General features: G+C 42.5%; 3 protein-coding genes and 1 long non-coding RNA gene across 10 annotated transcripts; all 4 read right to left on the bottom strand.

Moving 5' to 3' along the window:
* Positions 1-5,699: 5,699 nt before the first annotated feature.
* On the bottom strand, positions 5,700-9,036 carry LOC4330795 (transport inhibitor response 1-like protein). Its single transcript, XM_015770760.3, has 3 exons — positions 8,250-9,036; positions 7,182-7,692; positions 5,700-7,058 (listed from the first exon to the last, which is right to left on the bottom strand). The coding sequence occupies exons 1-3, from the start codon at positions 8,978-8,980 to the stop codon at positions 6,297-6,299; spliced, it is 2,004 nt and encodes a 667-aa protein (XP_015626246.1). The 5' UTR covers positions 8,981-9,036; the 3' UTR covers positions 5,700-6,296.
* Positions 9,037-11,760: 2,724 nt separating this feature from the next.
* Positions 11,761-19,497, bottom strand: LOC4330794 (pentatricopeptide repeat-containing protein At1g73400, mitochondrial). 6 transcript variants are annotated; one of them, XR_001542898.3, is made up of 5 exons: positions 17,641-19,497; positions 16,502-16,580; positions 15,968-16,089; positions 13,466-13,600; positions 11,761-12,618 (listed from the first exon to the last, which is right to left on the bottom strand). XR_001542898.3 is itself a non-coding variant. In XM_015767806.3 (2 exons), exon 1 carries the CDS (start codon positions 19,354-19,356, stop codon positions 17,689-17,691), a length of 1,668 nt encoding a protein of 555 aa, XP_015623292.1. In that variant the 5' UTR covers positions 19,357-19,497; the 3' UTR covers positions 16,822-17,225; positions 17,641-17,688. The 6 variants fall into 6 exon arrangements, 2 of the variants coding, with proteins under 2 accessions (XP_015623292.1, XP_015623291.1); XR_001542900.3 differs by lacking the exons at positions 15,968-16,089; positions 16,502-16,580; XR_010739728.1 differs by lacking the exons at positions 16,502-16,580; positions 17,641-19,497 and having other exon boundaries at positions 15,968-16,228.
* Positions 19,498-21,262: 1,765 nt separating this feature from the next.
* Positions 21,263-23,678, bottom strand: LOC136355100 (uncharacterized). The gene is made up of 2 exons (XR_010739178.1): positions 22,872-23,678; positions 21,263-22,659 (listed from the first exon to the last, which is right to left on the bottom strand). It is a non-coding gene; the product is annotated as an uncharacterized lncRNA (long non-coding RNA).
* Positions 23,679-24,452: 774 nt separating this feature from the next.
* On the bottom strand, positions 24,453-27,308 carry LOC4330793 (RING-H2 finger protein ATL29). 2 transcript variants are annotated; one of them, XR_003240547.2, is made up of 3 exons: positions 25,951-27,308; positions 25,166-25,273; positions 24,453-24,777 (listed from the first exon to the last, which is right to left on the bottom strand). XR_003240547.2 is itself a non-coding variant. In XM_026022913.2 (2 exons), exons 1-2 carry the CDS (start codon positions 27,246-27,248, stop codon positions 25,255-25,257), a joined length of 1,317 nt encoding a protein of 438 aa, XP_025878698.1. In that variant the 5' UTR covers positions 27,249-27,308; the 3' UTR covers positions 25,076-25,254. The 2 variants fall into 2 exon arrangements, 1 of the variants encoding a protein (XP_025878698.1); XM_026022913.2 differs by lacking the exon at positions 24,453-24,777 and having other exon boundaries at positions 25,076-25,273.
* Between the last annotated feature and the right edge of the window lie 679 nt (positions 27,309-27,987).

Here is a 27,987-nt window from a genome sequence, read left to right as displayed (position 1 = left end):
AGATCATGGCATAATTTTAAAACACTATCCATCCTAAAATAAATAAACTTAATACATGATATGATATATCTTAGTATTAGAATCTGAACAGATACACACTTTCAGTTTGTTTTGTCTTTTCCTTTAGTTATGTAGATTCAGCCATAGTGTTGTGTTTTTCTTCAGGTATGCAGATTCAGCTATAGGAAATTAGGAACACAGTGAAGAGGAAAGTTTTCATTAGCACGTTTTCTTGTGTGAAGCGCAAATAACAGGATTTTGGTGTTCTTTGATTTTGGCCAAAATCTTCATGGCATGGATGGAATTTTCTCAAAGCTGAAAACCGTAATTTTCTGACGGGCTGAGCAAATTACGCTGGCTGATAACTCCGGCCTGCTTAATGCCTAGGCCCAAACGAAGCAGCCGAGCAACCTTGAGGTTCCATCGGCACCCCTGTTCGGCTACAAAAAGCACCTCACTTTCTTCCTTGCTCATATCTGAGCCCAAGATCCTGATGCTACTCTTCCCAGTGACAAAGAGAACCTCGGTCTCTGACGAATTTTTTTCATTTTTAATTTTTTTCTTTTAATATTTACAGAAATAATCCATCGGCGCAAAAAATTACAAAAATAGACCCCTGCCGCCCTCCACTAGGGCGGCAAGCTGACGTGGCAAACGGGGGAGGGACGGGCGGTGACGGCAGACGGGAGAGGGAGGGTTTTTTTTGCACGAAAACCCTTGCCGCCCTCTGGCCCCCATGCAAAAAAGCCAGCCCGAGCCTAGTACTTTTTGGCTGGTACTTTTTACATCTGGGTCCCTTGCCGCCCTCTAATAAGACGGCAAGGGGCCTAGATGCAAAAAGTACCAGCCAAATGCTCTTTAGGGCTGTGAAAATTGCATTTAGCCCCTTGCCGCCCTTACAGAGAGCGGCAAGGGGCTAAATGCAATTTTCGCAGACGGCGGCAGACGGCGCCGTCGAGCCGCCGTCTGCCACGTTAGCTTGCCGCCCTCCATTAGAGCGGCAGGGTCTATTTTTGTAATTTTTTGTGCCAATAGATTATTTCTGTAAATATTAAAAGAAAAAAATTAAAAATGAAATAAATTCGTCTCTGACCTCACTCTGAACCCTTCTCCTTTTTTTTCAACGGCCAAACAAGATTGCTTTACGCTATATTGATAAAAGAAGTTTAAGTACAAAGTAAAAACTGAAAGAAAAAGGAAAAACTGTACATTACTGACTGCAAACTGCAAATATGCTTGCACGTCAGTCCACCTTATTCCTCATGGCAATAATCTCGTAAAGTATTTTGCGTCGGTCAACTCTAGCAACCCAACTTGTGATTGATTCTTACTCTGAACCCTTAACCCCCTCAATGCAGCCATGGCCGCTCGTAGCCGATCGATCGATCGAATCCAAAATCTCCCAAATTCAGCAGCTAAAATCAGGTTCACGTCACCATGCCGCTGCAGGAGATTCCGCACCAAAGGCAAAGAAAGAAACGTTCTTTGCTATCCAGCATATCATAGCAGCGTAGCCGTCGTCCTCGTCGTCCCCATCGATCCATGTCCTACGCGGTTATCAGGTTATCATGACACTGTTTGAATCGGAGAGCTTTGCATTCGCAACGCAAACCCAGTCGCCATCACCGAAACGAATGATCGAACTAGAGAGAGGAAGAGAGAGAAAGAGGTAGGTAAACAGATGGTTGGCACGGGCAGCGTGACGTGCACCGGTTTTCCCCCCGAGATTATATTCGGATTTGGTGTTCGCTTTATCATCGAGTACAACTGAATTGTCCCATCTTTTCTTACTACTAGCTTAAGCTGTTTTTAGGCTTCCTTTGATTCGAACAAAAATTATAGAAATTTTAAAGTATTTTATTTCTATAGAATTTTTTCATATATATAAACATTTGAATCAAATGAATGAATCCTATGAAATTTCTACGTGACCTTATTACATGCAAGTTTACATGGGAAGTTTTCTTTGAATATTTTATCTCTTCTCGAATTCATGTGTTTTTTCTACAGTCTAATTATAATCCTATGTTTTTTATATTCCTTTGCTTTTTCGTTCCTACAATTTAAAGAGTCTCAGTTGAACTGTTCGGTCTGTAACTCAGTACCGAGTCGGGTCTCATGGTGGATGGCGCTGTAGAATCAGTCGATCAAGCGAGGCGAGGCGACGGCGACCGAAAGGAAAGGCACACCGTGGTCAATGGATGGATGGACGGATCGATCTCGGCCGTCGCCGTCGCCGTCGCCTGTCACTCACCATAGCTTTTCCATCCGACGCAATGCACGCCGTTTCGCTGCGATCGATCGAGCGATCGATGGATGCATGCCCTGCCGGCCGTCTCGATCGGTTCTGAAATATCAACTTGCAAAGGCGATCGATCGATGCAGCTTACCTTTAGAATTGTCAAAACTGCATCAGCCGCTGCACGCATGGCTTGCCAATCGTCGTCTGCTATTATCTCCTAATCCTGACGAGTGGATGTGACGAAGTGTTAAAGGTGCACCGCCCCCCAAGTGAATATCTGATCAGTTTGGCTTTGGTTAAGAGGACCTAATTCCACGTCATTTTCTCGTCCCATTTCGGTAAACAACAATCAAATCAACACAGCATAACCGATTTGTTCTTCGAGATACCTGCCGGTGGGTACACGAACCTTTTCTTAATAAAGATAATAATGGGTACATGAACCTACTCCCGGCTTTAATTAATTTGCAGAATACAAACCTACCTTCTCGAGCCAGCCTGCCCTAGTGAGAAACCAACCCTTTCAAGACTTTACACGCAGCAAGATGTTACTGCAAATCTGCAATCCTAACTTCAGAATCACCAACTTGTTTCTGAACTGTAGCATATCATAGATATTCATCAATCACCATTCATTCATAGTACTACCTAGTGTACTACTATCACACAGTGCCATGCTACTCCGGTACTAGCTTCAAAAAGGAGTGGACAAGAATTCGCACTTAGCAGCAACAGTAGTGGCCAGTGGATGATTACTGATCCAACGAAATTTTCACAAGTTGGCCAGAAGAACAATTTGGACCTGAAAACAAAGAACCCTTTGGTCCCCAAATCCGGCTACGACGACGACGACAAACGAGAGCCAATCCAACACTCGTTGGCCGGATTCCATGCCGACATCACCGGAGATCTCAGGTCATCAACAAATGTCGCCTGGCGTACGTTCGTATGTATGTGCGGCACCTGTTGCGAAATGCCCAAAATCAACGTCAGATGCATATGGCTGTGATCCTGTGATCCACATGAGCCTCGTTGAAAGATGGTATAGTACTAAAGATATTGGTGGACTTTGGCACATGTATGATGAGAGCATTTATGGTTTGATTGATATATACTAGCTTGTGGCATGGGTGTTTATCATGGGTAGGCTGCTTGTCTCATTCCATGATTAATATCATTGTAGATGCTAAATGGAAGATAGTGACATTGTCACTTATACATCTGTGGTTATGTTTCATGTAGAGCGCTTGAATTTCACATGGAACAGTTCAATGAAAGGTGTGGAACTCTTGCAAAATTTATCCTATACTCACTAATAAATTTCCTGCAATTAAAATAAGCCCTTAACATCACTGTGTTAATAAACTCTTCTAATTTTTTTTTAAAAAAACATATGCATTATCAGACTTCCTTAATAAAATGGATGCTAGGTAGCCTCTTGATGAGATCTTTTAAAGGCATGTCACATTTGTTTTGATATTCATTCTGGCTTTTGTTTTGAAATATAGTTGAAGAAATGACAATTTATCCAGTTTGTGGCTTAAACCAAGGGGAATAATATCTCAGAGACTCAAATCTGCATTATTTTGTTTTAATTTGAGGCACACAAAGTTTTTCCTACTCCCCAACTGATTGGCTGGTTTGGAGTTGGAAGAAAAGGGGTGGATAGCATATTTGACAAGAAAATGCGGCTAGTTCATGCATGCAATCTTCAGGTTACATCCAAGGCTGACTTGCAAGATACTAATGAAGATAGATTAACAGTTGGCAAACACTACACAACGAAGTGACCCTTGACTTAACGCTAGCGGCGGATGCTTCCACGAAGTTTCTGCATAACAGTTCATGTTTTCTCAGGCCCAGACTGACTGATCACTGATATATCCTAGTATATCATCTCAATGTTACAAGTAACAACCACATTTTTTTTCAATCACTTTTTTTTTTTGCATCCAACAGAAGAGACCAGAGTTGTGTATGACTCATCCAATGCAACGGCAAAAGAAAGCTGTTAGGCCTAAGATGTTTTAGGTACACAGATGCTGCACAAAAAAACGTGCTCATGACCGCACGTTGCCTGCACAGCCAAGTGTCCAACGTGCATGTGAGCAAGGCATCAGCTGCTCACTGTCACGGTCCAGAGCACGTTACACAGGCTCTGAAACCTAACAAAACAATGCAATCACCAAACTTCCTTCGTCTCCTACCTTACTACTCTTCCCCTTCTAAACTATAGCAATTTCCCTTCTTAACTATAGCAACCAAATACTTTATAGAACATATTATAATATAGATTTGTAGTAGTAAGATGTGTCAGAACTATCCTATAACAATCTAATACTGGATAGAATATATTATAATTCAGATTCATAGTACTAATATGTATCAGGACTATTTGAATATGTAGTATTACTAAGACGTGTCATATCTAATATTAGGCTGCTATATTTTAAGAGAGAGATAATACTAGCATCCTAGGTTGGCAGGTAGGCGCACACCGTTTTTTTGGCAAAACTTCGTGACAAGTTCCTAATCCTACACAAAAGAAGTGGTTCCTTTGGCTGCTCGGTTTGCTGTACAATATACCTCTCCCCATGAAATCACAAACAAAACCAGACAAATGCAATTTAAGAGCTTAACCTTCCCGACAACATCTTAATGGTAGACACTGGGTTACACCATAAACAATGGTTAGCGTCATACTCCCAGAAAACACTCAAAGAAACCTGAGATCTACAAAGCTCTGGATCTACTACTACCTCACAAGACCATCTCTATCAAGATGGGCCATCACATCACCCCCTGATGCAGCTCATGATGCAGGGAGAAAGGCGGCTTAAACTCGAGCCTGAAAAAACAAATGCAAGATGCACTGACCCTGGGAAGCAAATCACATGGTTGCCAGCCTCTCAAGAGATCTAAAGTGTAGGTTTAAATGACCATGATAAAAAAGACACCCTGTTTTTTTGTTAATTATTGGGGACAACTTAGGGTTCTGGGACACTACACAACAGTAGTGGTTAGCACGCAGATGGAAGATGATGCGCAACAGGCGGTACATGCGACAATGGGATTCCTCACATGAGGCTGGCTGGCCATGAGTAACTGATAGCTTTCTCTTCACTTGCGAGTAGTAGTTGCTAGCTTGCTCTCAGTGTCTCATTGAGCTGGGTGCTTTGAGGCTTCACTCCCTCCAGGATCCTGAAAGATGCAGAGGAAAAGGGAAGGATAAAAAGCAAATAGGAATCAGGCAGTTGATGTCATGAAAGATCTAAATGGAACAAGGACGACTTCTGAGATCAAATCATTAGTAGGGCCTGTCCTTATGATGACAATGCACAGCCTAGGGCATTTATTATTGTAGTAGCAGCAGCAATTGAGCAGTCATGGTCAAAGTAACATGATCATGGCAATGGAACAGTGATAGGCTGAATGGCTGATAGAGACAGGCAACAAATTAATGCATTAAATTTCAATTCCTCCAATAGCTTCTTGATTCATAACAGCGACGTGACCAAGTAAAAGGGGGGTAAAATGGACTACAAAAATAACTCAAGAGAGAACCCCAAAAAAATGAAAAAGGAAACAATTATCATAGTTGAGTTTTGAGATCTAAAACATAAGGCAACGGATGATGGAATATTGGAGCATTGCCATTCCTTCGTCTGAGCAGATCAAAAGATGGCTAATCTAACCCTGCTGATTGGAATCAGTTCCTACTCTTCATCTAACAGTAAAATGGTAGGCATCAGTCGAGTCACAGCAAGGAAAAGAAGGATCCCCATCAGGCATCAGGTAGCTCACTCGACGAACTTCTCCTCAGCAACAATACATACATCAAGAAGAGCCTCATATGCCTCATTGTCAGCAAAGAAAAGAACAATTTGGAGATCCGCATAATCGAAGTTCCCCACGACATTTGAAAATCATCTGCGGGAAGCTTCTGTGTCTGATTCTGATAGACTGATCAGGGTTCAGGAATACAATAGCAATGATAAGGTTTAATAGAACAAACTTGTTTTGTGAGTACAACAAACTTCTTCCTGTAGCAGTACTACAAGATGTTGACAAATGAAGGTGCATCATTCCTTGCTCCTGCCAGTGATCGATACAAGTACAGTTTATCAACAGTCTCCATCTCCCCTTCATCATCAAGATGATCCTTCATCACTTCAACCACCAAGTCAGGCATTTGCTGAGCTACATCTCTACAACCCCTCATGGTTAGCCTGCATGAATTCATCCATAAGAACCTCATGTTGTAAAAATAGCTCAGGCCAGAGAGCAATCCCTTATCACTAAAAGGACTATCTCTGACCTCAAGCTTTTGCAACCTAGTGCATCCTTCAAACACAGATTGGAGAGACATGTCACTATTTCCAGCGAAGGCAACAGACAGTGTCTTTATTAGTTTCCCATATTTTCCAATGTATGCAAACGCCTTATCAGTGAGCAGACCAGAGACTGAAAGTCTAGTGAGCTTCTTGCAGTTCATCACAATTGCCCCAAAACCATCATCCATGGGCTCCCCAGTGATCCGATCAGGGCGGTGTCGCCCCATAATACAAAGACGGAATGTTACCAGGTCAGAACAGTTCTTGGACATAGCAATTACTGCTGCATTTGTCATGCGCTGGCAAAAGTAGAGAATTGATTCAAGCTTCCGGCACCCTTCCGAGATTGCCTGAAGACCAACATCTGAAACCGATCCCTCAGAATCCTCAGTGGCATCGAAAGGAAAAACTCGCAGCTCACGAAGATCTGAGCATGTCTCAGCCACAGCCCGAAGGCCTTCATCACCCACTGTATCTAGAACCTAGAATAAGAAATTCGAACAAAAACATCTAAGTTGACGTACATACATCAATATTTATTCTCATTCACAAAAGATAAATCTATATTTATGCATTGGGAATGAGAAGGCTGACAAGATAATTACCCAGAAAGTGCGAAGACGGACGCAGTTGCGAATAATCGGTGTGAGCTCCTCAGCAGTTAGGTTTGCAAAGCTAAAATTAAGGGAAGTGAGATTAGCGCAGACTGGGTGGATTGCTGGGAGGTATTCTGGATTGACATCCCGGAAACCTGACAAACAAATCAGAGACCTAGATGCCGCAAAAGATGTAGCAAGCTCAGTAACAGACAGAGCACCACCAGGGCCTGGCTCAGAACGGAATGCACCAGTACCAAGGTGTGTGAGCTGGGGAGCCCTTGCCATTAGACGGCGCAATTGCTCTACTGTCACATGGTGATTCATTCGCAACCGGCGCATAGCTGGTGAGCGTGCAACAAGCGCCTCCAGGGCCTCAAAGTTGAATGGGACACTAACACAATCAAACACAAGTGACTCCAGCGACGTGTTGGACTCCGGGAACTTGGAGATCCAATCCACTAGCTCATCCTCCTCCTCGTCAATATAGTCTTCAATCAGATCCAGCACACGGAGATGCCTAAAAATGAATTGTGCAAAACCATGAGATACCGCATTTCAGTGACATAAACCTATTTTAATTGAGGAAAAGCAGAAGAGACACCAATTTTTAATGTGAAATGTCTCACTCTATCCCACTTTGGGATGGTCATGCTTATTTACTAGAACTGCTCCACACCCAGACCAAACAAGAAAAGGAAAAACTTTGCAGCTAGTAACTCGGAGACTTGCCACTCCAAGATTCGATTGTGACACTAACAAGTGTCGGACACTTAGTGATTAGATCGTCAAGAACAATAAAGATCTAATTTCGACAGGAGACGTGTAGCGATGAGAAACCAACACGGCCATAAAAGCTCTCCCAAAATCAGATTCTGATGCATGGCAGAATCGGACCAATAAAACTAAAAAGCGTAAAGACTGCGTGCACATTAAATAAAAAGCAGAATTGCACGATGCAGCTAAGCATTGATCAAATGCACCAATGATAGTATGATATCCTTGGCTAGCTGCGGCACTTAGATTCAGCCGGGATGCATCATCCAAAACAGACGAGAGCTTTATACAGAAGCGTACCGGCACCGCTCGGCGATGGCGGCGAGGCCTAGCGTGCTGAACCCATCGCAGCACACCAGCGACAGCTCCTTGAACAGCGGGAATGACTTGGCGATGAGCGCGAGGTCGTCGTTGGAGACGGTCATGCGCTTGAGGCAGATGCGCTCGAGGTGCGGGTAGGCGGGGCCGAGCGCGGCGACCCAGGGGGAGACGTAGGCGCCCCAGCCGTAGGGCACGAGGCTGAAGTCCGCGAACCGCGGCTTCCCCTTGAGCACCACGGCGCGCACCCCTCCGAACCGCTCCACGGCGCGGCGCGGCGACACCGCGTAGCAGTTGCCGATGAACAGCTCCCGCCGCGTCTGCGCCTCGGCGCGGTACCACGACCGGCACACCAGCGACGCCGCGTTCCGGTCCCGCGCCGCCGTCAGGAACTCCAGCACGCTCTCCAGCACGTTCTCCAGCACCTGGTCCGGCGGCGCCCACCTCCCTCCCCCTCCGCCTCCTCCGCCGCCGCCGCCGTTCCCTCCCCTCAGATCCGGCATCCACCTGTCCCCGCCTCCCCCTCCCCCGTCCCCGTCCCCGTCCCCGTCCCCGCTCCCTCCTGACCCATCCTCCGACATCTCCGACGGCGGCGAGTCCGACCCCTCCCCCGCATCGCGCATCCCGGAGGATGAGGAGGAGGAGGAGGTGGAGGCTAGGGTTAGGGATTGGGGGATCGGCGAGGAGGAGGAGCAGGAGGGGGAAGTGCTCATGTGACACTGCGGAAAAAGGATTAAATAATGATTAGATCTGAGCAGCGAGCTGGACTGGGACTGAGCGAACAAAAAAGCCTTTTTATTCTCTCTCTCTCTCTCTCTCACTCCCTCCCAATTTTTTTTCTCCTTTTCTTCGCTTCAGTTTTGGGCTTGTTGGGAGCAAGAATGGATGGATGGTGCCCGGAGGAAGAAAGAAAAGGAACAGGACGAATGCACATTGACCATCACAATTCACACTACTGTGATGGGAGAAAATGACATGGAGTAGCAGCAGCAGTAGTTCATGTAGTATCATAGCATAGCAATATCATAGCAATGGCTTGTTTCTTTCTTCTCTCGGCATGGAGCCATCAAGATTTGCATCTGTTTCGGCAGGTTTGGTAAAACTGGGAGTGATTAAAGTTGTGGATGTTAATGTGTGGTGCTAGTAGTAGTAATTAGTTTAGGCTCCAGTTTTATCAAAGTGTAACGACTTGCCTCATGTAGAGTGCCTACAAATTTAGATGTTGTGTTTTATGCGAGGGAGGTAAGCTTAAACACAGGAATATTGTGTGCAGTAACTAAATCTTGGAATATCAGGTGCATGGCTATAAGCAAATTTTGGGGATGAAATAACCATGCCAATTTCAAGGGGAATACTAGAATAGTAATAATGCTTTTAACTATCGGTGTACTTTTCTTAAAATAATACTGATGCTTAGCGCGCGAATGACCTCCTAGAGGTGAAAGAATTTTGTGGGAATTGACCCATGTAAAAATTCATGAGTTCCAAAGAAACATATTTTATTTAAATACTATATGAAATTCAGAAGCAAATAATTTACATACTACTAGATTCTAAAGAAGATAGCCCAGGTTAAGGGATTAAATACCTTAAACATCAGCTTAGCAGTTTATTTAAGGCAATTAATCCTACTAATCTTTAAGCCTAAACCTAGAGAGCTCGTATCCATCCAATAGGTCCAGATCAGCCTACTTAAGTAGGGACCATCTTTGATACGTGAGTCTCCTCTTTTTCACTTGCTTAGGTTGTGTTTAGTTTTTTTTTTAAAGTTTTTAAATATATGGACACATATTTGAAGTATTAAACGTATATTAATAACAAAACAAATTACAAATTACGCCTGTAAACTGTGAGATGAATTTATTAAGCCTAAATAATTCGTCGTTAGCAAATGTTTACTATAGCATCACATTATCAAATCATTGTGTAATTAGGCTCAAAAGACTCGTGTCGTAATTTACATGCAAACTGTACAATTGTTTTTTTTTTCTACAGTTTAATATCCTATACATGTGTCCAAACATTTGATGTGGCATTCTTAGCTAAATTATTTTTATCTAAACAAGGCCTTACTCCGTATTCTCTCTAACTACAGTGCCAACCTCTACCGCCTGGACCCTGGAGGCCTAGAGCTTGTGATTGTAATCTAGGGCTGTGTTTAGTTCACACAAAAATTAGAAATTTGGTTGAAATTGGAACGATATGACAGAAAAGTTAAAAGTTTATGTGTGTAGAAAAGTTTTGTTGTGATGAAAAAGTTGGAAGTTTGAAAAAAAAACTTGGAAACTAAACACGGTGCTACTTAACGAACCAAGTGTCTGTCCTCGCATTGAATTCTACATCTTTGATCTGCATAATGCAGTAATGTCCTCGCATCGGACCTTGTCATGGCAATCCGCATCGCAAAATATCACTACGTCTGCAGTATGCTCTTGCAACTTTACAAGCCTATTCCGCGCACACACAATTGTTCCTCGTTGCCTCAAACCATGTGTGTTTGATTTCTCAAGCAAGTCCTTTGTTATAATCCGTCATATATATTTTTTGCGAGGGTTATAATCCGTCATTGTAACCTTGAACATTGCTTTATACGATATATCATACTTCCTCAATTTCACAATGTAAGACTTTCTAGCATTATTCACATTCATTTAGATGCTAATGAATCTAAACATATGTATCATGGTGGTGTTTGAATTTCCTGAGGATGAAGATAAAGATTAAGTGTTTCACGTAAAACGAGGTGGTAATAACGTGTGACTAATTGGGTTTTAAATATTATAAACTTGAAAAATATATTAATTTGATATTTTAGAACAACTTTCATATAGAAAGTTTTTGCACGATACACACCGTTTAGCAGTTTGAAAAGTATGTCACTAGTATCCAAATTTTCATCCACTTCTTACATTAGAAACGAACGGGGTTATGTGTTTAGATTCATTAACATATAGATGTATATGGGCAACGGAGGGAGCAATGACTCCTCACGACTACTATGAACGATGTTATCTGGAGGGTGCCAACAGTTGCCAAGCCTCCTCAATAGGAGTTGCGACGATCAATTCGTCGGAACTTAGTACCCCTCTCATGCAACGAGTACCTTATCATTAAGGTGGTACTTATACTCAACGAGCATCAATGGTAGTGTTTCGACACGGTAGCGACGTAGATTTGACATCAAAATCAAATACGGTGATTATCTCCCTCCAAGGATAAAACCACCTTTCATGGAGCCAGAGAAGAAGCTAAGGGTCTATTTAGTTCTCGAACAAAAATTTTTAACGTGTCACATTAAATATATGGACACACATTTTAAATATTAAATATAGACTAATAATAAAACAAATTACAGATTCCACTTGGAAACTGCGAGACGAATTTATTAAGCCTGATTAATCCATCATTAGTAAATGTTTAATGTAGCACCACATTATCAAATCATAACGCAATTAGGTTTAAAAGATTTGTCTCATAATTTACACGGAATATATATAATTAGTTTTTTTTCATATTTAATAATTAATGCATGTGTACAGATATTCGATTTAATAAGGTGAATTTTTTTAAAAAAAACTAAACAGGCCTAAGCTGCAACTTCGCAATGTCTCATAATTGTTTTATCTCAGTCTCATTTTACCGAATTATTCCTTGCTCCCAACACAAGAAATACAGTACTAAGTACCCACATAGGCTAATTAGAGTAGAGCCTACTGCTTGCAAAGTTTGAAGGCTGGTCCGGCTTTTCAACAGGGACGTGTCACACACCCGAGCAGTCAATTGCTTTCATTGCTTAACCGCCCACACTATTGCAGAGATTCACAAAGCATGGCCGCTCCTGCTGCCTCACCCCCACATGCAACGCCTCACTGTACAACCGCGCCGCCGAGGCACCGACCGACAGCCGGGCCCCGCGCCACGAACGCTTCGCTACGCAACAAGCCGAGCAAAGCCAAGCGCGGCGCGACGCGACCCAACTGGACTTCTCGTGCGCTCGCTTTCCTCTGCCTCCCCCCACCCCCCGACGTGTCCACCTGCCAACCAAAGTTTCCCCCGTTCGGCGAGGCGGTGAGTGCAAAGTTTCGGCGTCGTCGTCGTCGTCGTCGAAAGGGCTCGCGCGCACAACGGCTCCACACCAACAAGGGCAGTCAAACTTGCGTGGTAGCGTAGTCATCCCAGTCGGTGGTTTGTTGTCCTCCTCATTAATCTTCCGGTTGATCTGTGCGGCGTGCAACTCGTTGTGTTTGTTCTTGAGGTCTTTCTGAGTGGAACATCTCTTGGTTCTTGTTGTTGATGGTGCAATATAGAAACGGTAATGCTGCACGATCCTGCTTCATTACCGCCGCGAATCCTGATAAGAGAGACAGTGAGTAAGAGCAGGTACAATAGCAGATTATTAACCAGATTATTAACCAGCTATAAATATATTTTAATGATATAAAGATGAAAGAGAAAAGCAGCGGACTACAAATCTGTAGCCAGCTGCAGCACGGACTCCAAGAGACAGTGTGTGTATGACAGATGGGACCATATATTAATAGTATAGTAAGCAACTATTGTATGAATTGGCTATTAGATTGGCTACAGATGAATTGGAGCTAGTAGAGCAAGGATAATAGTAGAGCTCACTTCATACTATTAGCCCATCTTAAAGCCAACATATATAATGGATTAGCTATAAGGTTGGCTACAACTTTCTTTTTCTCTCTCTATCTCTCACATATGCATTTAATGTATTTAACTAGGAGCTTGTGTTAAACTAGTTCTTGCATGAAAGCCAATATGCTTGATTTTTTGTTATCTCTAACTCATTATTATACTTACTCATAGTAGGCTATACTATTAAACTTGCTCTAAAATTCAATACTCTCGATTCCTCGGCGATCGCGCCAAAAACGCGACAGCCAAAGCCCAAAGGAAAAGAAGACACACCGTGTTGATGACAGTACACTGTAGCAGTGTAGCATCAGATATCTACACATGGCTCAAATAATCATGCAACGCATGGGATGGTAAAACTGGAGAAGTGGATATCACTTCGCACAGATACGAAGACACACCGTGTCGATGACAGTACACTGTAGCAGTGTAGCATCAGATGTCTACACATGGCTCAAATAATCATGCAACGCATGGGATAGTAAAACTGGAGAAGTGGATATCACTTCGCAAAGATACTAGGACCAGCCGTATTTTACCTCGGAACTCATGAAAACTCGTCGGCACCCGGACGCAGTCGCCTATTTGCTCACGAGGCCTCAACTTCAGAGGGTTTCGTGGTTTCGTCTGTACCGCACGGTGTATGGTATCCGAAGTGCTCGGTCGCATATATTCTGCACGAACATTCAGATTTCCCAGTTAGTAGGAAGCATGAATAGAAAAACGTTAGACGGAAGGATGCAGGAATGGGGCAAAACAGAGGAACATAAGACACATAAAGATCAGTTCAAAACACAGGAAAGAAATATTGGATTAGAAATCAGGTCCATTTGTACATTTGCTTCGTATGGAAAAAGCTTTCCATGAGATCTGAGCTCATTTTTATTTGCCTCTCAGATCAAACATTAGGAAGCAATCCATTGTTCCAAACAATGGATATGCAAAATAGATTCAATCCAATCCAAACGAGGCCTTATCCCAGGCCTAGATTACAGGTCACGTCCTAGTCCCTCCATAAGTTTTCAGCCAAGTTCCATTCTTTTTTTCTTTTGTGCAAATCTGTCTCTGGTTAGTCTCTCCTAACAAAATTCAAACGAGATGCCCCTTCAGAAGAAAAAAAATCTAAATCGAGATAACCTTAGTAAGAGACAAAACATACTAGATGATATGAGTATATGACTTGTCTTTTCGGTTCCAGTTTAAAAACTGTTAATCATCTCCTGTTTGAGTGCAGTATAGTGAAGCAGCTCTATAGTGATCTTTCTGGTATTGTAAATGTGGTAGTAGGCTAGTAGCAGAAAACATTTATTTCTTTGCAAGCTAATGATGGATTAGTGATTCTAGGAAATGGATGAAGAACAATGGCATGAAGAGGAGCAGTTTAAGTCTGAGCTGAAATGTCGAGCCACTAAATTTTCCTGGCACTCACAAACAAGCAAGTTGCAAAGTCTACCCATTGTCCTCCCTAGAGAGGTTGTAATTGGGAATATAAGTTGTTGAACGGTGCATTACTGGAATGTAAAACGTGAAAAATTCCTTGGCAAAGAATGATGTTGCTTCTTTTCATGTGAAACTGGAGTAGGGGTTTCCTCCCCTGGTTCCAAAAAGAGATAATCCCTTATATACCACTGAAAATTGGTCTGATTCCTTATATACCATTGAAAATTGGCTCTTCCCTTATATGCCATTGGTCTAAATTTGCGCACCCTCTCATGCCACTCCCATCAGTTGACTGTGTGTTGACCGTTAAATCCAAAGTAAAAAAGACGTATTTGCCCTTCTGGGTATAGGACATGCCTAACAACTTAGAAGGGCAAATATTTCTTTTTTATTTTAGACTTAACGGTCAACACACAGTCAACTGACGGTAATGGCATGAGAGGGTGCGCAAATTTGAACTAATGGCATATAGGGGAAGAGCCAATTTTTAGTGGCATATAAAGGATCAAACCAATTTTCAATGGCATATAAGGAATTCTCTCTTCAAAAAAAGAGAGGGCCGGTTCTGTTTGTCACCTATAGGTACCAGCCAGTAAATGCTTGGTTTGAAACTTCACGTTATGAAATAAAGTGAACCTATTGAGTTTGAAATGTGTCATCCACAGCAAAGTGTGATGCATGGCAAATTTCTTTGGCCAGTCCTTTGGTATGTTTTCCAATTTACAATCTCTATAACCATGCGTGGGTTTTACTAGATTAGCATCTTCTACTGCAGGGACTAGACACAACTAGCAACAATTTTTTATATGCTGCGGTGTGCAAACTAAATACACTAAAATTCGGTGGTGGATAACTGTGGATACCAGTCAAATTACCAAACTTAGTATCACCTTTCTGTCAGGAGCATACTGCGGCTTACTAGTATTTTTACCATACTACTACACGACCAGAAATGCAGATGTGCTGTGTCTGCATAAAATAATTACACACATTCCTCTTTTATCTCCAATGAACTTGATGGGTATGGCTATAAATGAATCAAATGATTCTACCTGTGACAAGCTGTCAGTCACATGTCCCCCGAGAAGTTGAGCTCACGAATTGTAGGAAACATGTACATGGAGCCAAGATAGGTGTGTGAAATTGCATGCTTGACGCAAAGAAATTGAGTGTTACGCTTTTCTATTCCGGCTCGAAGCATATGCATAGCTTCTATGTTACTCCCTCCATTTCGAAATGTTTGACACCGTTGACTTTTTAGCACATGTTTGACCGTTCGTCTTATTCAAAAAATTTTATGAAATATGTAAAATTATATGCCTACATAAAAATATATTTAACAATGAATCAAATGATAGGAAAAGAATTAATAATTACTTAAATTTTTTGAATAAGACGAGCGGTCAAACATATACTAAAAAGTCAACGGCGTCAAACATTTCGAAACGGAGGAAGTATGTTTTAGCATGAAGAAAAAAAGGATTCAGCATGAACAAGATCCCGTGCAGCCAATGTTTCTCTTGCTGGTTAGCAGGTGGATGAGCTAATCGGGCATGGTGCATAAGCCTGGTGTACTTTCTACATTCTGGGGTGGGAGTTACCTTGTGATATTAAAGCGCTCACAGGCTCACAGCACTAGTTTTCTTTAGGCAAAACATGCAGTTCAGGAAGTTTTTCCACTGATCTGTGTGTGGACATCCATCAACCAGCTTGTAAAAGTAAACTGTGTTTTAGCATAAAGATAGCTTTTGATTAGCATAAATCAAACTAGAAAGCAAATGACTGAAAGTGAATGCCCTTGTATTGTACTCCCTCCGTTTCACCATGTAAGACTTTCTAGTACTGCCCATATTCATATAGATGTTAATGAATTTAGACACGCATATATGTCTAGATTCATTAACATCTATATGAATATGGGCAATACTAGAAAGTCTTACATTGTGAAACGGAGGGAGTAAGTAAAGAACTTTTTATAATGTTTAGGTAATGTTCTGCCATGATCTAACTAAATATGAATATCATACTCTATAAAGCGCATATATCACAAATAAGTGAAATTTGCAGTATGAAACATCATAGACACTAGCTAGCAAACCTTCTGACCTCATTATTAAAACTAGTTACTGACTTACTGCTTTAGAATTCTCCTGGTCAACTTTTTACTTATATCCTGGCTCGGATTCAAGTTCCCATTACACTCCTGCTTACAGCCTAGATAGGGATAACATACCTGAATTAGTTACTCAAACCCAGTAGAAACTGTCCATCCTGATTTTTTTTTCTAAGAAAGAAACTTCTCCCATTTCAGTAATGAAATGATAGTAGTTCTACAAGCATTCCAGGTTCCTCCATCCTGATATTTAATAAGCTTATGTATATAGACGTTCCAAACATAATATGGAAAACATACAGCCCTTAGCATATGATGTTTATTAGTATCACCGCTCTGGTATTCTTACTTTTTCAGGAATCAAGATTTATTATGATCATTCAGTGAGCTTGTAATAATATTGCTAATCAACACTCTTTCTGTGATATCTATAACAAATAAATGGCATCACATGTGTTTTATCAGAGACCAATAATGAGTGGGAAACAAAAAGGAAAATCACTACATTGGATCAGCTGCATACTTATCATTAAACAGGTTAGGTCATAAATGAAATGTACATTAAGCTGATGGCATCTCTGACAGGCAGTGAACTGATGTTTGGGGTGGTTGGATATCCTTTTTGTTACGAATTCACTTTGAGGTTGCTTCCCATAATGATTGAAAAGCTATGTATTAGTTTGATTTCCACGGCTATCAGAGACGATTTTTCATGGTGAAACTGGGATCATATCCTTCCTGCAGAACTAAGGAAATCATAAGGTCTACATGTGAGGGTTGCCACTTGCCAAACAAATGCTACCAGGAAATGCAGGTAAGATAAGAACAATTGATTGAAATATTTTTGTTTGCTTCGCCAATTTAGCCATTATTATGCTGATTGCACGAAACAAACACACTGCAAAGTGTTGGAGCTACCAAAAATGTAACTAATTGTGCTTTTCTATGTTGAAGGTACATAAGAGTGATGTTGTGTTGCTATTAGCTACATGCAAGTTTCTATTCAAGTATGCAACCAGCAGTCAAAGCATTTCACAGATGCAACTTACTCCTAGACAAATTGGTAAAATAACACTGAACCTATATAGGACCCAGGAAATATTTTAATACATTTGCAAGTGACAACCAATTGCTGCAATAATAAACCAATAATTAGCTAACCTCATATAAACTCCTGATCATCTGCACTAACAAGAAATCTCGAAATATTCATTTCCTTCTCAGACCTATGCTCTTCTTCTTCTGTGTGATTGCAAAACGCCTAGACATTGCAACATTGTAAAATCTCCTCATATGCTCTGACAACCGATGTATCGCGCCAAGGTTGCCTACAGCTGATAGCCGCAACATGATAGCATCAAACTTCTTGTACGAAAGTTTCATGCCACGGTTTATTACCTCATCTAGAAGAGCGGTCGCATCTTCCGTTCTTCCAGAATCAAACAGCCCATCAATCATTGTTTCGTAGGTATCAACAGCGCGATGGCATCCTCTCTTGTCCATCTCGATCCAAATATTGATTGCCCTATCTGGCTCTCTCATCTCAAAGAACATCACCATCAGCATATTATATGTATGAACACTAGGCTCACAATGCGCCTCTATCATCCTTTCACAGAGTTCAAGCGCGTCATCAGCCTTTTGAAGACCACAAAGCACCTTCAGAAAGCAATTGTAAGTGACAATGTCAGGGGGAAAGCCAGCCTTTGCCATCTCATCTAAAACACAATAAGCAGCATCCAGTTTATCCACCAACAACATGCCTTCAATCAAGTCTTTATATGTCGACACATCAGGCATACAGCCGCACTTTCTCATTTCTGAAATCAGTTCAAAGCACTCCTCCATCTGACCAGCCTTTGCTAGCGCCGCAATCATAATCGAGTATGTCTTAGCCGTGGGCGATGAAATTGTAGACCCCTCTGTTCTCATGAACTCAAACAAATCCCTTGCCTCTGAGACCAAACCAGCACTGCAAAATGAGTCAATGGCAGCATTGTAAGTGAAGTTCTCAGGGGTGTGCTTCATCTGAATCATTTCCTCGAGCACCTTCATGGCCCTCTTGGGGTCCCTTGCCCGGCACCACCCGAAGAACAGGATACTGTATGTCTCGGCATTCCCCAGCAGCTTCCTCTTCACGCGGCTGAACACCACCTCCGCCTCCCGGACCATCCCGCACTTGCAGAAGGCGTCCAGCAGCACGTTCAGAGCGTCGGTCTCCGGCGGCGTGCGCATCCGCACCCGCCGCTTCTTAGCCAGCTTCCTGAGATGCGTGAGGTGCTTCTCCGTGTATGCGCGCAGGATACCCAGCAAGTCGTCGACCGGCACGGACCTTGTGCGGCGGCGCTTCATGTGGTCGAGCACGTCGCAGAGGACGCCGAACTGGCGGGCCTTGTACCGCGTGCCGGAGAGGATGTCGATGACGTCGTTGTACGTCGCGGCCTCGTGCTCGTAGCCGTCCTGGTGAGACGCCCAGACGAAGAACCGGAAGGCCAGCTTCTCGTCGTAACGGAGGCGATGCAGCACGTCGGCGACGAGCGGGGTGGTCAGCTCGGCGCCCAGCGCGTCAAGGGCCGCCTCCGTGCCCTCGCTGGAACCCGCCGCGGTCTCAATCACGGCGTCGTAGATCCTATCCGAGAGAGCCGCGAACCGCTCGTCCTGGAGGTTTGTGGGGAGGACGACGTGCGTGGTGGAGCAGAGCCGTCGAGCCTGGAGGGTCGGGAGATGCAGCTGCCGCGGCGGTGGCGGCACCGAAGTGGGGTTTAGCCGTGGGGAGGAGCGGTTAGCGGAGTGCGCGGCCGCGAGCGAGGAAAGGGGTGCGACCGCGAGAAGGCGGCGGAGGTGGCGGAGCCGGAGGGCGAGGTGGCGGCAGTTCATGTGGCCGTGGAGCGTCAGAACGGCGGCGCGCCGCGGCCGGCGGCGGTGGGGGGACTCGCGTTGCGGCGGAGGTGCGCCTGAGAAATCGCGTGGCCAACGGACCGATGACTGGGCCGTCCGAATGGCCCATCAAAATTGGATAGCTGATCCAATCGGAGGTCTGGCCTGTTCAGATCCCGTTCAGTTCAGCACTTCAGCTACTTCTATAATAACGTTATAACACACTAACTCCTAAATCTTAACATGCAAATATATCAAATCATCATCTACTAACAAGCTGACACATTATCATCCACTGACAATCATTATATTTAAACATTATACAAACATACTATACTATCTATAATTTGAAATTTATAAAATTTTAGAGCTTTTAAAATAAAAGCACGTTAAATCATCATCTTTCATAATTCACATAATATTTCAATATATGTTTTCATTATTTTTTATAATATCCTATGTATCTATATAGATCATCCTTACTTGGTTAATGTTATTTCTCTCTTCTCTTATTAAGTCATATTGCATCATTTTTTTAGTGCTTAAACGATTAATCTACTATCCAAATTATATCTCTAATTTTCTTCTCTCATTAAGCCATATCGTCACAATTGTTTTTAGCTTTTAGATGATTAATCTACGGTTCAAACCATTTCACTACTTTTCTTCTCTCATAAAATCATATCACCTTACTTTTACATTTGAACCATCTTTCTATATACCATTTACATTAAAATTATCATAAATCATGTTAACTTACATAATCTTATATTATCTAGCTATTTTACATATTATTTTTACTTATCTATTATATTATTAAAGGAATAGAAAAAGGAGCCTCCACGTTCGCTCTCATGGCCTAGAAATTCTCACATTAATCGGAGAAAAATAAAAGGCAGAGTCCATATAGAAATACAATTAGGAAATAGTTGAAATTAGGAATTAAAAATAAGGAATATTAGAAGAGGAGACTAGAGTCCATATATAAATACAATCGGAGAAAAATAAAAGGCAGAGTCCATATAGAAATACAATTAGGAAATAGTTGAAATTAGGAATTAAAAATAAGGAATATTAGAAGAGGAGACTAGAGTCCATATATAAATACAATTAGGAAATAACTGAAATTTGGAATTAAAAATAAAGAATATTAGAAGTAGAGTATAGAGTCCATATAGAAATACAATTAGGAAATAACTGAAATTCGGAATTAAAAAAAAGAATATTAGAAGTAGAGTATAGAGTCCATATAGAAATACAATTAGGAAATAATAGAAATTCAGAATTAAAAATAAGGAATATTTGAAGTAGAGTATAGAGTCCATATAGAAATACAATTAAGAAAAAATAGAAATACAGAATTAAAAAACAAGGAATATTAGAAGTAGAGTATAGAGTCCACATAGGAATTTAAAACTAACTAAAATTCGGAAAAAACATAATAAAATTAAAAAGTGGAGTTTAGAGTCCGTATAAAAATACAATTTACAAAAAACTAAAATTCGTGATTAAGAAAAACATGGGAAGAAAAGCTTAAAGTCAATATAGGAATACAACTTAGAAGTAAATGAAATTCGAAATTAAAAATTAAAGAATATTGAAAGATGAGTTTAGAGTCCACATAGAAATACAATTAGAAATAACAAAAATTTAGAAATAAAACTAAATATTATTGGAAGAAGAGCCTAGAGTCTATATATAAATACAATTTACAGATAATTCGGAATTAAAAAAAGAAATATTAAAAGATGAGTCTAGAGTCCATATAGGAATATATATAATTCACAAATAACTAAAATTTTATGTTAAAAATAATTAATAACTAACACGTTGTCACGCCCAGAAATTCACTAGTAATTTCCGAACTAATTTGTGCATAGAACCCTCGTCCAGGAATCAGCTGAGGTACACAAACTGACAATTTAATATACAGAATCATCAATAATAGTGTTACATACTTACAAAAGAAAAGAAAACTGCAGCGGAATATAAAATCTAGCGAAGCTCCGGCTCCACTCCCACAGGCAGCTCAACTGGGGTATAAGCCAAACGTCTTCTCCTTCTGGATCCTTTTTCTTCAACTGAGGTTGATTGATTATTGCAAGAATGAGCATATGACATACTCAACAAGCCACACAGCAAATATGCAAGTGCACAAGGATACCAAAGGATGGCATAATATAGGCTCATTTGCAAAAGCAGCATTTAGCAAAACATTTAAGAGAAGTAAAACAGTGGAGTAATTAATCAGAAATTTTAATCAACACTGAACAGCACACCCATGCTGCACAGGCCCAACCATCCTGAACAACCATACCCGGCTGTACAGATCTAACTCCAAACCAGGAGCTAAGCAAATTATTACCAGGTATAACATCCATAATTATTGTGAGAGGTGTGAGACTAATCACGAAAAACATTGCTCAACCCGCCCATGACCGCGGGCACGGCTATTCGAATAGTTTTACTCTGGCCAGAGGTGTACCACTGTATCCACAAGACACAGCCTCATCAACATGTCTACCATGCGTCGCGATACTGGAAAGTACCCGAATAGAGGCTGTGACAATACCCTTTGCACAACACAACTCACCACAGTGCACCATTCCTGGATCATAATCACCCCCTCTATAAATATAACCAGAGGCATGAACTCCCCAGCGACCCCCACGGACTTCTCGCCGCTTCTCAGTCTGGTGCCCCGCAATGAATCATGCTATACAGAAGGTAAAGCCGTTGCCCATGCTGGCTTGTGGTTGGTACGGTTAATGTTTCACAACAGTAGCTCGTGAACTGGTCCTTAATTGTCATGAGCACGACCTTCAAAACCATGTGCTCACAACCCACCATTGTCAAGTTTTAGTTATCAATTAATTATCATAACACGATTAAACATCGTGAGCTACCATTAAATATAATCATAAGTGATAGTGTAACATTAGTTATCCTAATTATGTGATAATGTTTCTAAGCATGGCTAAGCAATTATATATATATATATAGCATTTAGCTGAACCAAACCAATATATAAGGTTCAAGCTAATCAATTTGTTACCCAAGGTATCAAGGAATAAAGTAATCAATGCAAATTGGCCATAACAAAGGAATAGGTTCACACCACCCGGTGACATTCGAAAATAAATGCACAGTTGAAATAAATAGGGAATTTAAATATATGATCAACATGCTCAAAGGATTGTGTTTAGGATCTGTGTGACTTGTCTTGCAATAATCGGTCTTCAATTAATCTTCTTGAATACTTCCGGCGCACTCACGAACCTTCGCAACGACGGAAACGACAAGCTAACACGCAAAACGAAGAAAAAGACTAATAAAAACCAAATAAACAGTACATATAAAGTAAACAAACATGTAGATCATGATTTTAGATGAATTTAGCAACTTGAACCACTCAAAACCGAGTTACGATGATTTAGTTATGAATTTCCGAAGATTTAATCTATTAGAAAAACAGGAAAAAGAAAAAAAAACGATGATGACGTCATGATGATGACCTCATCAATGGCCGAACCAAGATGGCGACCTCGCCGGAGATTGGATGGTCGGCTGCGACTTTGGAGGACAAGAACACGTAGAGGACGACGAGACGAACCCAACGGTACTCACCCTCGAACCAAACGACGAACGACGACGGCCGGCGACGACGGCGGGGTGGAGCACGTGGCGGCGGCGCTACGAGGCACGGGAGACCACGGGAGAGGGGGCAAACGAAAGAGGAGGACTAGGGGGTCCTATTTATAGCCTTGGATTGAAGAGATCGGACTCCTCCCGCAAGAAATCGATCCGGGAAATCAAAAACTCGGTTTTGGAGATAAACTCGAAAACGAGTTCGATTCGGATAAGATACTCAACGATTAGCTCCTATTTTTGGGGGTAAAGATAGAGGAGGATAAGAGAAATATTTCCCCTCAACTAATTTTAGAAAAACACAAGGGGAAAGGTCAGATTTGGAGGAGAAAAACCGAGCCAAATCGGTCTCAGTTCGGCTGCTAGAGGTAGAAGATAAACAGTGTCGAGGGAGGCAAATTAGACTTTTCGTCTTGGGCTGGCTGAAAACAAAGCAAAGAAAGAAAGAGAAGGGGGAAGCTCGGCTGGGCCGACTTGGGCTGCACGGCCGTGCAGACAAAAGAGGGAGATGGGCTGGAAAGGGCCCAAGACTAGGAAGAGGATTATTATTACTTTTCCAATTAAATTAATCAATGAAATGATCTTTGGATTGTTAAAAATACTTCCTATGCTCAAATAATTCCAAGAAAAATCTTGAACATACTTGGACACCCAAAGTATTTAACAATATTAAAACCAGACCATTTAATGATTAATTTAATATGTGGGTAATTACTGAAATGCTCTTTGTATGATTAAAAAATTAAGAATTGAGCTCCGAAAAATCTGAGAAAATTTCAGAGAGTGTAATTAATCATGGAGAATTTAATCAAAATTAAATCCATCCATGCTTTATATTTAGAAAATTTTATTTCCCACATTTAACTTCACTTGTAAATTAATGAACATTTAATATAAATTCTAATAATAATTTATTAAATAATTTATAAATCCTGAAACAAAAATCAGGATGTGACACACGTATATAAAATACAATATGAATATTACACATTAGTAGTTTCGTAAAGTTATTGAAAAATTTAAAATTATGTTGTTATTTTAATATATTTGAATAATATATTGAGAAAACATATATGCTATTATATGAGAGAAAATATAATGATACTAGCCGCGCAGATTGCGCGGGCCACCATACTAGTTATTATTGTACTACACTCCCACAACAACGCGTGGGTTTCACCTAGTTAAATCCACGCCCATACTCATCGGACACGGTGCCCATGGGCCATGGGTAGCGGACCCAGAGCAGGATTGCCATTCCTAATCGGATCGTTATAGATTATTACTATTTGCTTCTCGCCTCTATAAAAGTATGTTCCCTTAAAATACTTATTTAAAATTATTTGTTTGGTTTGTTTCTTTCAAATATTTAATTTATCTCAATTAAGTAGATAATTTTTGACATATCATAATCTGATGAATAGTTTGTTTCGAATGGGCTATGTAAATTTTGTTAGGAGTATATGCCACTCCAAATGTTGTCACTTGAAGAATAACATTTATAAACTTGAAATTGAAAAGGCACATTTCTAAAATGTCTCTTCTCTGGTGCTGTTTGCCACCCTGTGACCAGATTGCCCTGTAGTCTGTTTTGTCCATCGTCGTTGTATACCTGACAGGCGACAGCTATAGTAGTTGACGTTGTTTCCATGCATTTTGGTTGTCCCATTAAACTCGTTGTAACTTTTCCCCATTTTTCAGCACGGTTTGCACGTACAAAGTCAAGAAAAAAAAGTTCATATCGTTGTCATCTACATAAAGCAATGATTATCCCTGAAAAAAAAACATGTGAAAGTATCTGAATCGCTTACCGTCTAGAAGGGAACTAAAGGTAAAGTCGTTCTTAATTGAGCCGACTAGGTTGAATTTGATCTTGAAAATTCTTTTCTAAGAATTTTGATGTTAACCTTGGGCAGACAAAACAGTACATCAAAACTATTGCACATATTATTTGCCAAAAAATAGAGAGTTATTTTCCTTTTCTTTCAGTCCAGGAAGGGATAAGATTTCAGTTAGTTCAGATTGTACGAAAATACTCCATTCCAAGGAGGCTGCATTAGTACTTCTGCTATGTAGTAATAGGCTTCAGTTTATTCAGATGTATTGGCAAATCTTACATATTGATCGATCATCGATATGAATTGTAAAGTTAAATTCTTACCCTCGGCGTCCAGTCGATGGAGATGGTTTACCAGTCATATTGACAGAGCCTGCGCCCGGCCGAAACGGCGGGTGTTAATGCCTAACATTTCATTTATGCATTCGTCTCCTGCACAAACCACAGTGTAAGAGCTAGGATGAATATAATTATCTATCCAATTAAAGACACAAAATGATACTGCGTGCGATTGTTCAGGCATCTTTTATTCTACTGATTTGCTCATGTACAATAATATACATTCACATCTAAGGGTGCGTTCTTTCAAAGGAGATTGGGGAGAGATTGGAGATATTGTCACTCGTTTTCCGCGCGCACGCTTCCCAAACTACTAAATGGTGTATTTTTTGCAAAAAATTTCTATATGAAAGTTGTTTTAAAAAATCATATTAGTCCATTTTTGAAATTTAAAATAGTTAATACTCAATTAATCATGCACTAATGACTCACCTCGTTTTACGTATCTTTCCAATCTTCTCAATCCCCTCTCCCTCAAACACAGCCTAAGTTTCTAGTTCCAAAAAAAAAAAAGCATCTAAGTTTCTTCAACCTAGTATGTATATTATTTCGCCTTTGCTATTCTGCAGTCACCTGATTGATCAATAGGTGCTCCCATAATATTTGGGCATATCGGCGTTGATAATATACCTAGTACAGAGTACAGAATACAGTCCCACCGACAAAAAAAGACCATTTCTTTCTTTCATGTGGGAAAATGCATGACGTCAAGTTCAACTGTTCAAGTTTCTCACTCAAAACTTCTGTTCGTTTTCTATGTTCGAACTTGCCTGGTAGCTGCCTTCTCCACGTCCACAGCCGCCGCCGCCGCCGAGCTGGCCACAGTGCAACCAGGGTACTGTGCAGTCCCATGAGCAGAACCGTCGTCGGCAACATCGACGGCGGCCACGCGCTTCCCTTTCACCTTCGTCACCGACGACGACGAGGATGATGACACTTCCACCTGGGTGCTATCCGGCGTTCTCCTCGACGACGGGGAGAGGAAAGACAGCTTTCCTGACAAAGAATTTGAGAGAAAAGATGACCATCTGCCCGACCGCGAAAACCGGGGGCTGCACCGAGCGCCCATGCCGACCCCTTCCCCGAGTCTCCTCCCGCGGCGCACGCTCTGCTCCCCCGCCGCGACCATCTCCCTGTGTACGTGCTCCGGCAGCCGCAGCGTGTACCGCTCTAGGTCGCCGTCGAGCCGGACGGCGAGGGAGTGGCCAGTGGAGTGCGACCGGGGAAGCTTCGCCGCCGACGTCTTTGGCCGCAGCCCCGACCGTGACCGCATCGCGCGGAGCTGGGTGCCTATCGCCTGAAGCTCTAGCTCCTCCTTCCTCCGCTCCTCGTCGTCCTCCTCGGTGACCACGTCGATCACCACGGCTGCTGGGTGCGCCCCGTCTTCTTGCCGTATCACAACTATTTCACTGGAGGTGCTGTTCGGATCGGCGGCGGCGGCGGCCGGGATGATCACCTCTTCGGTGGTGTCCTTGTTAGGGTCGAGATTGCGGCGGCAGACGGGGCAGGTCACGTGGCTGGCGAGCCACTGGCCGATGCAGTCCGGGTGGAAGGCGTGGCTGCACTTGGGCAGGAACCTGAGCATCTCGTCGTCCTCGAACTCGCTGAGGCACACCGCGCACTCCAGCGCGGCGCCGGCGACCTTCCCCACCCGCAGCGCCTTCGCCTCGGCGTACTTCATGGTGGGGAACATCCGGACCACCGACGAGTCGAGCCCGCGCGGCCGCCGCTGCCGCCTCGAGACGAAGCTGTTGGCAGGGAGGATCATGGAACGGCTCCCGCCGACGCCGCCGCCCTCCGTCGCGGGGTCGTAACCGGTGCAGTGGCGGAGGTAGATGGTGGAGATCGCGATGAACAGGAAAACCCCGACGACGGCGGCCAGCAGCACGATCATCGTCGTGCTGACGTGCACCTGCTGCCCGGACACGTCGCCGTAGGCATACCCCTGCTGCCCCGCCGGCTGCGCTCCGGCCGTCGACGACGACGCCGCGAGCGCGCACGCGAGGAGCGCCGCGAGCAGCGCGTGCTGGTGCTGGTGCGCGTGCATCCTAGCTCGGCAACTTGGCATGCAGATAGCGCGCGTGGTCGGCGGCGGGAGGCGAGGGCGCCTTGGCTAGTCGTCTTCCCTGCGCATGCAGCGTGCGGAGTCGTACTAAATAGTAAAGGGCCGTGTAGGAGTGGTCAAGTCGAGGTGAGCTGTGACCTGTGAGGAGGACGATCGACGAGAACGTCGCGATAGCGTGGCGCGCGCCGGGTCTCGCGGGAGGATGTGGATTCCGCTGTCCGGCCAGGTGGATACGCTGTTTGGCAGGTTTGACTGTACGATCGAACCGTCCAGGTGTTCAGAAGCAGTGTGGTGACTGGGCATGCCAGTTGGATTTGGACCTTGGACTCCTCTGATTTCAGCTACGTGTCTACCTGTCAGGTCTGTAACGGACCCAGAAACGGTTAACAGTTAAACCACTAAAAAAAGCAAGTCCACATGTAGCTTGAATCAACGGTTACAGGCTCGGAAACAAAGGTGAATCTAGCTCGTAATTAATTAGGTATTAATTAATATAAGCTTAAAAATAAATTTATTTTTTATATAAAACATACTCCGTTTAGCCGTCCAGTAAACCTATTAACAAACAAAAAGGAGTTGCCCAAAGCAATAGCCGCTTTGAAAGGAACAGGTACTAAGGGCAGTCCCAACCTATGGTGTCCATAAGTAGTGTCTATGGTGCCATGTCAATAAGACATCACAATAGAAACTATACTCTACAACCCATACTTTCTTAAATTAGACCATTAATAAATACATCATC

The sequence above is a fragment of the Oryza sativa genome, chromosome 2 (assembly GCF_034140825.1).
Source record: "Oryza sativa Japonica Group chromosome 2, ASM3414082v1".
Taxonomy (NCBI): Eukaryota; Viridiplantae; Streptophyta; class Magnoliopsida; order Poales; family Poaceae; genus Oryza; species Oryza sativa.
The sequence above is the reverse complement of the archived record's forward strand: the minus strand, read 5'-3'. Positions and strand labels throughout refer to the sequence as shown.

Excerpts from the sequence above, each read along its gene's own strand:
- LOC4330795 (XM_015770760.3), bottom strand. The coding sequence starts at position 8,980 with ATGAGCACTTCCCCCTCCTGCTCCTCCTCCTCGCCGATCCCCCAATCC. Across the intron at positions 7,693-8,249 it reads GCCATCGCCGAGCGGTGCCG|GCATCTCCGTGTGCTGGATC; the intron begins GTACGCTTCTGT and ends ATTCATTTTTAG. Across the intron at positions 7,059-7,181 it reads TCCGTCTTCGCACTTTCTGG|GTTCTAGATACAGTGGGTGA; the intron begins GTAATTATCTTG and ends TTCTTATTCTAG.
- LOC4330794 (XM_015767806.3), bottom strand. The coding sequence starts at position 19,356 with ATGAACTGCCGCCACCTCGCCCTCCGGCTCCGCCACCTCCGCCGCCTT.
- LOC4330793 (XM_026022913.2), bottom strand. The coding sequence starts at position 27,248 with ATGCCAAGTTGCCGAGCTAGGATGCACGCGCACCAGCACCAGCACGCG.